This window comes from Myotis brandtii, unplaced genomic scaffold (genome assembly GCF_000412655.1).
Source record: "Myotis brandtii unplaced genomic scaffold, ASM41265v1 scaffold395, whole genome shotgun sequence".
Lineage (NCBI taxonomy): Eukaryota > Metazoa > Chordata > Mammalia > Chiroptera > Vespertilionidae > Myotis > Myotis brandtii.
This window is the reverse complement of record NW_005365155.1, coordinates 2,762,134-2,775,182: the sequence shown is the minus strand read 5'-3', so window position 1 is coordinate 2,775,182 and position 13,049 is coordinate 2,762,134. Positions and strand designations below refer to the sequence as shown.

At 41.1% G+C, this 13,049-nt stretch overlaps 1 protein-coding gene across 1 annotated transcript in view; it reads left to right on the top strand.

The window, feature by feature from the left end:
* Nucleotides 1–555: 555 nt before the first annotated feature.
* TMEM242 (transmembrane protein 242) overlaps nt 556–13,049 on the top strand; it is a gene marked incomplete at its 5' end in the record, with an annotated part of 26,506 nt that continues 14,012 nt past the window's right edge. Inside the window, 2 exons of the mRNA XM_005872885.2 lie at nt 556–750; nt 3,868–4,005. Of these exons, the coding sequence (XP_005872947.2) occupies nt 556–750; nt 3,868–4,005 (333 nt within the window). The remainder of the gene's footprint in view (nt 751–3,867; nt 4,006–13,049) is intronic.

Here is a 13,049-nt window from a genome sequence, read left to right as displayed (position 1 = left end):
CGGGGTGGGGGGGACAGGAGCTGTTCCTGGTGCTGCATCCCCCCATGCCCTTGCAGTTTCTCTCTGCCCTCCTTTTTCTTTTTTTAATTCTGTAGAACCAACATTTTTTCCTTTTCATTGCAATTATTGGGGTGACATTGGATAATAAAATTATATATTTCAGTTTACATTTCTAATAATACACGATCCGTATATTGCATTATGTGCTCCCCCTCCCTGCGTCTCTTGGTAACCACCATTCTGTTGTCTGTCTCTGAGTTTTTGTTTGTTCATTTGTGCTTTCAGTTTTATGTCCCACATATGGATGAAATCATATGGTCCTTGACTTTTCTGCCTGACTTATTGCGCTTAGCACGAGGTTCTCAAGATGGGTTTGTCCCCTAAAGGGTCCCTGCGCCCATTCCCTGCACTTGGAGATGATATGTCAATGGCCTTGGAGGTCATGAGGTCAGGCAGGTGTCAGCCCCTGCCATTTACCTTTGGCAAGAGCTGCTGAACCATTGTTTCTGGAATTTCAAAAGTGACTTTGAATGTAATGTCATTAGCAGCTGAAATTTACCTGTGTACATCCTTTTAACCTCTGGTTTCTTTCCTCCTTTCTTTTATCTCTCTCCCCATCCTCCACGCCCTACCCCCAAACTCTTGGCAGGTGGACTTTTCCTAGGTACTGTTGCTGCTGCGGGAATGCTGGCTGGATTCGTTACAACGTTATCTTTGGCTAAAAAGAGAAGCCCTGAGTGGTTCAATAAGGTTTGTGACACTGAAATCCATTCATAGCATTGTTATTGTTTACCAGTAAATGGCAGCTCTATTGCATAGGAAAAATAAAATGTCAATGACCTCTCATAATGCTTCTACAAGTAAACCTAGGTACACCTCATAGCTTCAAGAAGTGCACAAATTAATCAACAGTCTTTATTTTCATGTAAAAGGAGGCACTTAAATGTGTGCTTCCTTCACTTTTAGCAGAACAAGATTTTGAAAACTCATCCAGTACATTTTCTGTTCACAACATGACTTTAGTCTAAATCTAGGTAATTCACTGTCAGTTGTGAGAGGCCCCAATGTTTTATGTATCACTAAGAAAGAAAAAGTGATGTCAGTTAAATTCTTGACATAGTACTGATTGCAAGAGGCATTTCTATCTCAGAGATGTTAAGATGTTGAAATAAAGTGCATCTTAGCATTGATGGAAAACATGTCAGCTCCTTGAACTGAGAGATCACAGGTGCTTGTGCTCTGCTGCAGCCCTCCTCTCTAGAAAAGCGCCTGGCACACAGTAGGTGCTCAGGAAGTTTTGGTTGAATGACTATAACATGCTTAAGGAAGAAAATCCTTACTCCAAGAGCAAGATTGAGCAATCACTGTCGTGGTCATGTATAGTTCATTGACCTAGTTGATGAGAAATTTTCTTCATATTTGCTTGTAGTTACTTGTTCTTATGTGTTGCTCTGTGTCTGCCCTCCCCTGGTTATCTAGTACTTTATTGCTTCAACACATGCAACTCGGGCCCTTTCATGTGGTGGGCACAGTGGGTGACCTAGCTAAAGAGATACAAAAATGAAGAAAACATCTGCCCTTCAGGAAGCTAGCTCAGGAGAGACAGAGAAAGAGAGAGAGAGAGAGAGAAAAAGAGAGAGGGAGAGAAGAGGGGGAGAGATTAAACAAATATTCACAAGTTGATGTTTGCTTTACTTTAATAGTGGTTCTCAACCTTCTGGCCCTTTAAATACAGTTCCTCATGTTGTGACCCAACCATAAAATTATTTTCGTTGCTACTTCATAACTGTAATGTTGTTACTGTTATGAATCGTAATGTAAATATCTGATATGCAGGATGGTCTTAGGCGACCTCTGTGAAAGGGTCGTTCGACCGCCAAAGGGGTCGCGACCCACAGGTTGAGAACCGCTGCTTTAGAAGAACAGTGTCATGTAAAAAATCATAAACCAGTTGAACCCCTTTCCACTTCTGTGCATCTGTAATAACCTAATAACCATCCTTAAGTCTTATGAATACTATAATGCAAGAAACCACATTTAAAGTGCATCTGAATCCCCTTCTGAATGCTCAGAGCGTATATGGAACTTCCCAAATTACTTCTATGAATCTCATGGTCATTTCTGCCTATATTACAGAATATTTTCAGAGTGGAAATATATCTTGTGACAGAAATTAGTAAAACCTAACTGATAGTGGTGCTTTCATAGTGGAGTTTGGATTGATTTCTAAGAATAACTTACCTCACAACCCATTTCTGAGGCTGATATGGCATGTACTATTTTTTTTAATCTAAAAGTTTGACAAAATTAAGATTTTACTGGGAATATTACTATGCCACTAAGGGTTCTTTTTATATGCAGTTACCTTTTAACTTAATTTACTAAAACAAATGGGTGTGTGTGTGTGTGTGTGTGTGTGTGTATGTGTGTGTATATATAAATAAATATATAATTTCTGTCCTTCCCAGGGAAATAAGGAATTTTAAATTCAAGTTTCTGAAATAAAATTTAGGCTAAAGCACTTAAACAGACTCCAGTTTAATAATATTTGGTTAGTGGCACTGCTTCTGGATGCAAATTCAGGCCAGTTAGAACCTGTGCATTTATGTGGGCTCCGGGGAACCACACTGAGATTACAGCAACATGAGAAAGGAGGGAGATGAGAGCAGATTGCTTTATCATAGAGAATGGCTAAGGCATATCCACAAAAAGTGTAAGTCAGCAAATACTGAGTATCTGCAGAGTCTAGGCACGTGCCAGGTACACATGCCTAATTCCTGTGTGCTGTCAGTAACACTCACAATCACAAAATACATGTGTAGAAAAGCCTGTATTAAGAAATGGTGTTGAGCAAGATCAAGAAAATCATTTTTAAAAAGAAAAAGACAAATTAAAGAAAATACATTTCCAGGTGGAAGATGAGAGATGTTACAAATTTGCTATTGTTTATCAGATTAGCTAATTAGCTTGAAAATTAGCTGATGAAAATACCAATGAATGGGCATTTTCTCTACTTGTTTGGGGATAGGAGAAATCTTGACACAATGTTCTAGGATTTTTCTGGAAGAATCAATAGGCAAAAGCAGCAATGGAATTTTTGAAAAAAGTAATGAGTATGATGTACTTTCTGGATATTAAGATTTTTTTTCTATAATTAAATCTGTGTGATTCTGGCATAAAAATAGATGATAAATTAGTGGTACAAAAATAGCTTAGAAATAAACCTGTCTCTATAAAAGATTCTCTAGTAAGTTGGGAGGAAAAGGATTAATCAACAGAGTGGGGCAGTTGCTAAGGTTTGGGGAAGTAAACTCCCTTGAGTCATCAGCTCCCATCAAAACCAAAATAAATAACAGATGAACTTAAAAGTTAGTGGTGAAAAGAAGAGATAATTTAAAAATAAAGCTGACAGAAAAGAGAAATGGCTCTAACGTTAGAATGGGGAAGTTTTAGTGAGCTTCAAAGCATCAGAATGCGTCTTTGACCAAAAACAAAAACTAAAAAGCAAAATACAAGGAATGAAAAGTAAACCAAACTGGGAAAATATAATAGCACATATGACAGATATAAGGGCTGAAGAACATTAATATGTAAAGAGAAGATACAAATAAGAAAACTCTGTGGGCAAATAACATGAGTTATTTAAAAGGCATACATCAACAGGTGGCTCATAACTTGGGGAAACGTTCATTCTCATGGACATCGGAAAGTAAGTTATAGTTTTATATAAATTTTTAAAATTTCTTTGGGGGTATTTTTGTGTGTGTTTGCTTTTTTTTTTTTTTTTACATTAATTTCGAACACTCCCCAAATATTTATTCTTTTTGAACTGAGATTTTCACCCCAACCTTCCTGTCTGCATTGCAGGGAAGCATGGCCACCGCTGCGCTGCCGGAGAGCGGGTCTTCCCTGGCCTTGCGAGCCCTGGGCTGGGGCTCGCTGTGTGCATGGTGCGGGGTTGGTGCGATCAGCTTCGCGGTCTGGAAAGCTTTAGGAGTTCACAGTGTAAGTAGCCACGGTCCTTAACTGGTATCTGGAATGTTTATTCTACTTCCTGCGGTCCAGATCTCCTGATTCTCAATTTGTATAGTTTGTTCACTGTCTTAGGAAGTGATGACAGAGACGGTGACTACATTCTTATAATGACTAGGCAACTTCTCATTACTAGTAAATGACATAAGTAATTTAAATATTTGAGGGTGGTGAAACTTCAAATGTAATTAAGTAATGACTAATTCATAGGAAACGTTCATTCTATATAAATTGGTACTAGCTATTTGTTCAGTGAAATTATTTAACTTGGAACAACTTTCTATGCTGTTTGACATCCTTATATATAAATATTCTTCTAAAATAGTTAAAGCATTGTAAAATTATCATTTAAATTATTAATGCACTTACATATTATGGGAGAAAATCTGAAAAACCTGTGTGTGTGTGTGTGTGTGTGTGTGTAATTTAGACTCCAAGCTGTGAAGCTATACATTCAGAAGGTTGTCTTATTAAACTACCAGTAGGAAGTTCTGTGGACCACGCTGTCTGTGACAGGAGGGAATGAGGGTGGTGTGGAGCTGGTGGCCGCAGTGGAGTTGATGCAAGTAGGTTCTGGATATATTTCAAAGGTAGAGTCAACAAGGATTTGTTACGGATTGAGTGAGAAAGGTGAGAGAAAAAGTGAAGTCAAGGATGCCTCCACGGTTTGTGGCCTGAGCAACTGGGAAATGGATGGGGATCAGTGTGACAGGAGCAGGTGGTGTTGGGGGTTAAGTCAGGAGCTCCGTCTGGGACTTGTCAATGTGAGCTGCGATAGCCAAGTAGAAAGTCAAGTAAGCAGTTAGATAAAAAGGCTAGAATTCAGGGGAGACGTAAAGGTGAAGACAGAAATTTGAGACTCATCAATCTCAAATAGGTATCTTAAACAGATGGTATTTAAAGCTACAAGAGCAGATGACCTCACTACGGCAGTGGATGTAGAGAGGTCCACGGAAGGAACTCTTGGGCAGGCCCAAGTTTTAGAGGTTGGGGAATGAGGAAAGTAGCAAATGAGATTTCCCTAGTGAAGAGGTAAGAAAACCAGGAGAATGGTGGCTTGGATGCCAGGTGAAGAAAACCTTTCAGTGGGGTGTATGCTGGGGAGAAGTCATGTGGTCGTTCACTCAGTTAGCAGATGGCAGTCATTGATGGGTAAAGCCGGAGTCGGGTGGATCCAAAAGAGCATGGAGGAGAGAGATTGGAGGCAGTACATATAAGCAAGTCTTGAGTTTTGCTGTAAAGGGAAAGAAAGTGGGGTCATAGAAGGGAGAGTTGGGGTCAAGAGAGTTTGTGTTTAACTCTAAGTTGGGAGAATTAACAGCATGTCTGTACACCGATGGGAGTGATTCCGTTAGAGGGGGATGGGAGGGGAGGATTGCTGGAGTAATAGATTAGTAGTAGTAGTGCTGGCACTATTGAGTTTTTCACATTTGGCTTAATAATAACTAAACATGGGCATTATTGTATTTTTCACTCAAAATATACCAGTAGACAAACAGATGTTGCTTTTCTCCTTGTCTGACTAACCTTTATTTTTAAGGTAACTGTGCTGGTAAATTTTCATAGACCAACAAAATTAGGTTATTTAAATTAGATTATGTGCTTGAGAACTTGGGCTTTATGGGCTACACCAGTGATGGCGAACCTTTTGAGCTCCGCGTGTCAGCATTTTGAAAAACCCTAACTTAACTCTGGTGCCGTGTCACATATAGAAATTTTTTGATATTTGTAACCATAGTAAAACAAAGACTTATATTTTTGATATTTATTTTATATATTTAAATGCAATTTAACAAAGAAAAATCAACCAAAAAAATGAGTTCGCGTGTCATAGGTTCGCCATCACTGGGCTAGACTGTGCTATTTTAGTGTCTAGAATGTGAACTTCTTTGTCCTATGGGACTGATAAGAGGATTATTGCCTAAATTAAATATTTTGGGGAGAAATACTCGTTTCTGATGGGCACTATTGAATCTAAGGGTACTTGGAATCCTTTTAAAGTGCATCTTAACGTCTTTAACTAAAAAGAGGCTGCAAGGACACACCCTCCCTCCATGCTCGTCATTGGGCATATTGTTTAATTTTTACTACTGAAAAGTCTCACAGAAAAGTGAACCACTGGTACTTTGTCAAGGATACGTCTTTTGAGAGCAGTAGTGTATATTGATGTGTTCATTCAGAAGACATTTGTGGGCCTACCCTGAGCCAGGCTCTGTGCTAAGACAGGACTCCCCAATAGACTTATTATGGACAGCTTAGGCTTTAAAACTTTCTACACACATTCTTACCAGATGGCTCTGCCCTGAGGCTTGTGGAGAGCGAAGGGGTGCATTTCAGGTCTGCATTTAGAGAGTTTTGATGAGAACTGTGAGGCTGCTCACAAAAAAGTCCGTTGATGAACTTTTCTCACTATTTACTGTCTCTTATTGGGAAATACCATCTTTCTATGACTAAGGAAAACAGTCTCTGCACTCAGTAAATAACTGAGACGATTGCTCTAGATCAGAGTCAGTTCCAGTGTCAAATACTTGTTGGTTGCTGCTTCGGTTGTATTAAATCTCCACTGTAAACCCAGTTTTATAAAAGGGGTGCCATCTAATGGCTGACCCAGAGCAGCTTACATTCCCTATTTTAAGTCACAGCGACATCTGCTGGCCTGAAAGGGAACATGACAATGCTTAAAGTGAAGCCCTTCAGCATCTTAGAAATCTTTTTTGTTTATTCATCACTTCATATAGAATATGTATAATATATCAAATATTAATATAAATTTGTATTTTACACAGTGATATATCATTTAATCAGAGATTTCAGAAAAGGAGGGCTAGTAGAAGCTACTTTGTCAGCAGACTGAAGCAGATAAGTGCACCCAGATTTAAGATGGGACCCTCCCTCCACCCCACTGACCAGCCGTGGGCCACAAGTACGGCCTGACTGCTCAGTATGGGTTCAGCAGTTACTTTGAATTATAGTATTTTATCATCTGACTAGAGGCCCGGTGCACGAATTTGTGCACCAGTGGGGTCCCTTGGCCTGGCCTGTGGGATTGGGCTGAAACCAGCTTTCCAACATCCCCCGAGGGGTCCCAGATTGCGAGAGGGCGCAAGCCAGGCCAAGGGACCCCACTGGCGCACAATCAGGGCCAGGGTAGGACTCGGAAGGTTGACCAGCCAGGGAGGGACTGCGGGAGGGCTCCAGGGTGTATCCGGCCCGTCTCGCTCAGTCCCCATTGGCCGGACCCCAGCAGCAAGCTAACCTACCAGTCAGAGCATCTACCCTCTGGTGGTCCGTGCACATCATAGTGACTGGTCGACCAGTCAACTGTCTGCCCTCTGGTGGTCAGTGCATGTCATAGTGAGTGGTTGAGCATCCTTAGCATATCATTAGCATATTATGCTTTAATTGGTTGAATGAATGACTAGACACTTAGCATATTAGGCTTTTATTATATAGGATTATGATTGAGGCAGCATTGATTTTATCACAGTAACTTAATTGTGAAAAGAATGAACACTGATTATGGGTTCATGGTCCTAGGAGACTGGCACGTTGAGGCAGGTGAGAGCCACCACGGCACTGTGATAGATGGCTTTACCAAGACAGACTTGTTAAGCTTAGAAAATTGTTGAGGTCAGTGCTCTTTAGCTAGTTGGTACCTTAGTGGTACCAACTGGTAATTCCCCAGTTATCAAAAGAAAAAGCCATGCCACCTATAGTTAACTTGCTTGTTACTCAAGAGCAAAGATTTGTTAACTGTTTTACCTCTTATTATAGTAGGTATTCATACTTGAAAAGAATTCTGAAGAAGTTGAGCATATAGTTAGACTTTTATCTTTTTTTCGTCCCCTTAGAAGGAAGAACAATAGGTATATAAATAACTCCCGATTGATACTATTGGAAGCTTTATGACTTTCATGGACCCATGTTTTAAATTTGTTTGAAGTGAGGTTATAGTCTCAAAGTACTGGTCAGAATCGCCCATTGCTAACGTTTACTGTGGTTTCTGTATAACATGTTCATGATAATCAGTGTAGTTACAATTTACAGATAATTTATAGTTGTTGCCCTCAACTAGTAATAAAACTATGAATGAAAATGTTCTTAGTTATTGGGAAATACTTTAAATTGTCCAGAGATTTAAATTTGAAAATTAACTTAACTTATAAATGAAAGGAGGTTTTTGGTTTGTTTACCCTTTTTACCATGGGATAAGAGGTATTTGTGTGTGTGTGTGTATATATATATATATATATATATATATATATATGTAACAGAAAAATATATTTTGGACCTATCTTTCTTAAAACAAAAATGGCTTTTTTTTTATGGTAAAAACATGTATTCAATATTTTTAAAAAAGAATTAATGTAGAAAAGTACAAGAAAGGAAACAATTACCAGAAATCTCACTGAGTTGTAATCATCTGTTATAGTAGAAACATTATTTCGGACCTTCTTCTATAGGCACATTCACATAATCGTACATAAATGTTGTTTTACGGTACTACTCTGGAACCTTTTTTCACTGATTAGTCATAGGAATTCTTTACACAGTAAAGTATATAAATCTCCATCACTTTTAATGGCTACATGGTACCATATTATGTATTATAATTTACTTAATCAGTCTGTTGCCAACAGCAGTTAGATTGTAATTTTTCACAATTAAACACCATAGTGAACCTCTATAGGCATATATCTCTTTTGTATTTTTCTTGGTCAAGAAATTTGTCCTAAAGACAGAAGTTGTTGTTGTTGAATCAGAGTGCATGCTTTTGATACAATTTAGAAGATATCAACAGTGCATACAAGTTTCCTGGCACCCTTGCCACTGGTGGCGTGTATGACTCTGAAATGTTTGCCAACCTGATAGTCATCTTTCTTCCTTGACTGCATCCCTCTGAAGGCCCTGCCGCTGTAAAGGCTTTTATGGAAATGGTCTGTGACTGGGGCCTTGCCCGCTCTCCAGCCCCAGACTTGCCCCCTTATCTGCTGAGGTAGGTTGCTTCTTTCTAAAAGCCCAGGTCTCTTGTTCTTTAAAAAACAAAAAGTAAAACATACATAGTTTAAATATTTCTCTAAAAAATTGTCATTTAACTTCCTATTCTAAGAAAGATCCTTTAAGACAAGTAACACAAGACCTTTCCTCTAGGACAGTAGTAGATGCATGCTGATAACATTTATTTTCTCCAGCGCTCTTTAGTAGCTGCTCCTAGGCATACTTTTTATGTTAATATTTAGGCTCACTTACTAATTATTTATGACTAACTTGAGGATTTTGGTAATTCTAGTCAAATCTCTTTCTTGTGACTTTGCTAATTTCAGTTTTCCCAACATTCTGATGTATCTTCTGCTAGATACATTTATTCTTACATTATTTCAGATGAAGCAGCATTGTAGAGTGAATACTAGAACGCCACATGTAAAATGAAACTATGGAGAAGCTTAACAGTGTTTAGCTTCTAATATCTAAGAAGGAAACGGACTTCATGCTGTATACTTTCCATCAGTTTAGGTCAAAGACCAAAAGCTACTCTGAGTCTCCTGCAGATTGTTTAGTGGCAACCACTCCTGAGTCATCTGCAGAATCTGAAAGGCAGCGGAACATTTCCCTCCGCGTCCCTGCCTAATCTCATTTCAGTGCTTCCAAAGATCCGACCAGCCCCTGCCCCCAGGAAGCAAGCTCCAATTTCTTATTCCGATTACCGACGTCAGCAGACCAGCCTTGCTTCCTCCTCCTAATGGAACTTACTGGAAGGCCCAGACACAGTCATCATGATCTTGCAGAGATAGTTCCACCTGTCAAGCTCTTGGCCTTCAAGCAGCGTAAGCACCAGGAGTATTTCCCTGCAGCCGCTTTCCATTAATGGGAAGTGGCACTGCGCATCAGTTAAACTCGGGGCCGGGTGACAAGAACATCTCTGCGACCCTGCTTCCTGTTCCCCTGCCGCTCTAATGGGCTTGGCGTCCCGGTGGTGAGAGCACTCCCAGGAGCAATTTGGTGACACAGAGACCGCATCACAGGGACTTTTGCTCAGTTTAAAAAGGGAGATAATGACCAACGTACATTTTTTTCCTGGGGGACGGCGGAGACACCAGCTGTTTTGGCCTGTTGCCAAGATAGCTCTTTAAAAACCCACCAGTTTCCTTTTATAAGTAAAATAGGGCCCCAGGCATTTGATAGAGTGAGAATGTGCAACAATTACTAAGAGAGAGAAGCTTTGCTACGAAAGCCTTCCCGTTCAATCACTTCAAGAATGTTCACAGCCTGTTCCACCTGAGGAGAGCTAGCCGCCTCCTCATTTGCGTTTTCTCTTTCTTTGTCGTTATTCTCACACTGAGCATGGAAAATGGGATACAGGTCTCTAACTAAGGCATCCTGAATGCCTGAAGCCTCTGCTTTCCCCTTAAGCATTGTTCAAAAGGTACCTGTTACTGGTTAGTCACTTTCGAGTATCGAAAACTATGAAAAAGTTTCATGTATGTTGACATACTCCCATATTTTTATTCATTTACCCTGTATCAGAAAATGGAAGTGTTCTCTCAGATTGAATTTTACTGGCTGAAATATTTCTAAATTTAAGAAGAAGGTTTTAAAATGTGCTGTGTATCTTTCCACAGTGTAAATTGCGCTGTGTCTTGACGACTCAGTTATATCAGTTATTGTTCGCTTCTGGTGCTAAGAGATTCTGAGTGTTTACAGTTCTTTATTCTTTTGGTAATTTTTCATGACCCTAGTTGGGCTCTTGTTTTTCCCTTCGCAGTATTGCACTTACTTCTGAAGTGCTGCTGCTTTCCTTTGCGCACAATATGCTGGGATTCCTGCCTTTACTCTTCTGTCTTCTTCGTGGGTCCCGTCCACTCTGGTGGCTTCGTCCACATGCAGACAACTGCCAGCCTCCTGCCCAGACTCCTGAGCTCCTGGCTCGGGGTCTGCTTGAGTGGACACTGATGCTTGGGTGTCCTCCCAGCATCACGTGTGTCCCACCGAACTGTCACTTCCTCCCAGCCTACTCCTGGGTCACACTCAGTGCATAGCGGCGTCATCCACAGGCTGCCTACAGAGACAAGCGGATTCTACTCGTGACCTCACTCTTTCTCGGTCCTGTCTGACCGGTCACCACGTCTTGCTTCTCCCCTACCCACAGCCATGGCTGGGAGCAGCTTCCTGCCCGTGTTATCACACCTGATCTCTATGCTCCCTGCCTCTGCCTCTGCCTCGCCTCTGCGAGCCCCGCTCCACACGGCTGCGGAATGTCCTGGGCTTCCCTTTCCCCCGACTCCCACCTGCATCTGCACCACTCACTGCTGTCCTTCATGTCCCCGCGGGTCACATGTCCACGGGGCTGCCTCCCCCTGCTCCTAAGAGAAGGACATTTGGCACTGTCTGGACATGTTTCTGGCTGTCATAATGGCAGGGATGCTACTGGCATCTAGTGGATAGAGGCTAAACATCCTACAGGACAGGTCCCCACGAATCATCTGTCCAGATGTCAGCAGTCCGGTCGGGAGCCTGGCTGAGCCTCTCGTAAGCCTGTCACACACAGTCCTAGCCATGCCGAAGGGCCGCGTTCTTCTCAGCCTCTGAGCCTTGTACTGCTCATCCCCACCCAGAGCACTCCTTCCTCCCCTGCTGCCGACTCTGTTCTTTGCCCAGACCAGTGGTCGGCAAACTGCAGCTCGAGAGCCACGTGCGGCTCTTTGGCCCCTTGAGTGTGGCTCTTCCTAAGCCTTAGGAGTACCCTAATTAAGTTAATAACAATGTACCTACCTATGTAGTTTAAGTTTAAAAAATTTGGCTCTCAAAAGAAATTTCAATCGTTGTACTGTTGATATTTGGCTCTGCTGACTAATGAGTTTGCCGACCACTGGCCTAGACAGTCTCGCGGCAGGTTAATTTTTAACCTTTACAACATGGAGCTAATCCGGTTTGGCATTTGGGAGTTCATAAAGGTAACTTCAGTTTCTACCTCAAATTGAAAGTAACAAAGATATTCTTCATGTCAGTTGTTCTAGATGAATAAAGCTGTTGTTACCGAGGACTACAGTACTACTTCTATTACTCAATCCACTGGCAGAAAGTAAATGGGGTAATAGAATACCTATGCAGTTAAACCCTATAGGTAAAGTTTCTCACTTTTTAGTTATGATTTGAGATGTTTACACACATACTGATGAATTTTAATTTTTCATGTTCTGTGCCACATTAAAATACTTCCCTTTCCTCCTTTTTTATGATTAATACAAGGGGCTCTTTTGCACTGCACCAAAATTTATGTGTGTGATGATACCTTTAAAGAACAAAAACGAGATTTGGGAAATTATTAGAGCTTACCTATTCATGTTATACTATTTGAATACCATAAACAGGACATCGGCCCCAGTGGTGCTTTTTGATTTGGCAGTTTACTTTTATTCTGTTTGTGGCCCTGCTTTTGTCCTTCCCCAGCATTCTCAGTACGGCTCCCAAGGAAAATAGTTTCAGGTGCTGGGATTAGTAAAGATCCCTACACAAGGATTACGTAGTATCTATGAGCAATAGGATTACAGCCCCTAATTTGTTTGAAAACTACAATTTACATTTTATGACTTTCAAATCACAAAGAATTTTACAATAATCCTATCTAATAAAAGAGAAACATGGTAATTAGCCGTACCTCCGCTACCCTTCCCATTGGCTAATCAGGGCGATATGCAAATTAACTGGCAGCCAAGATGGCGGCCGGCAGCCAGGCACTGAAGCCAACAGGAGGCTTGCTTGCTTCAGTGACGGAGGAAGCCAATGTTCCCCGCCTGCCGTTGCCGGCCTCTGAGCTTGCAGTTTGAAACATTGTTACAAATATAGAAGCTAAACAAAACCCCAGAAACCTGCTTTCAGCCAGCCGGGATCTCAGAGCTGGAGTTGAAACAGTGTTTCGATTATAGAACCCAAACAAACCAGATACCGGCTTTCAGCAGCCGAGGCCTAAGAGCTGGAGCCAAGCCTCAGAGCTAAAGCTGGCCCAGAATAAAAAAAAA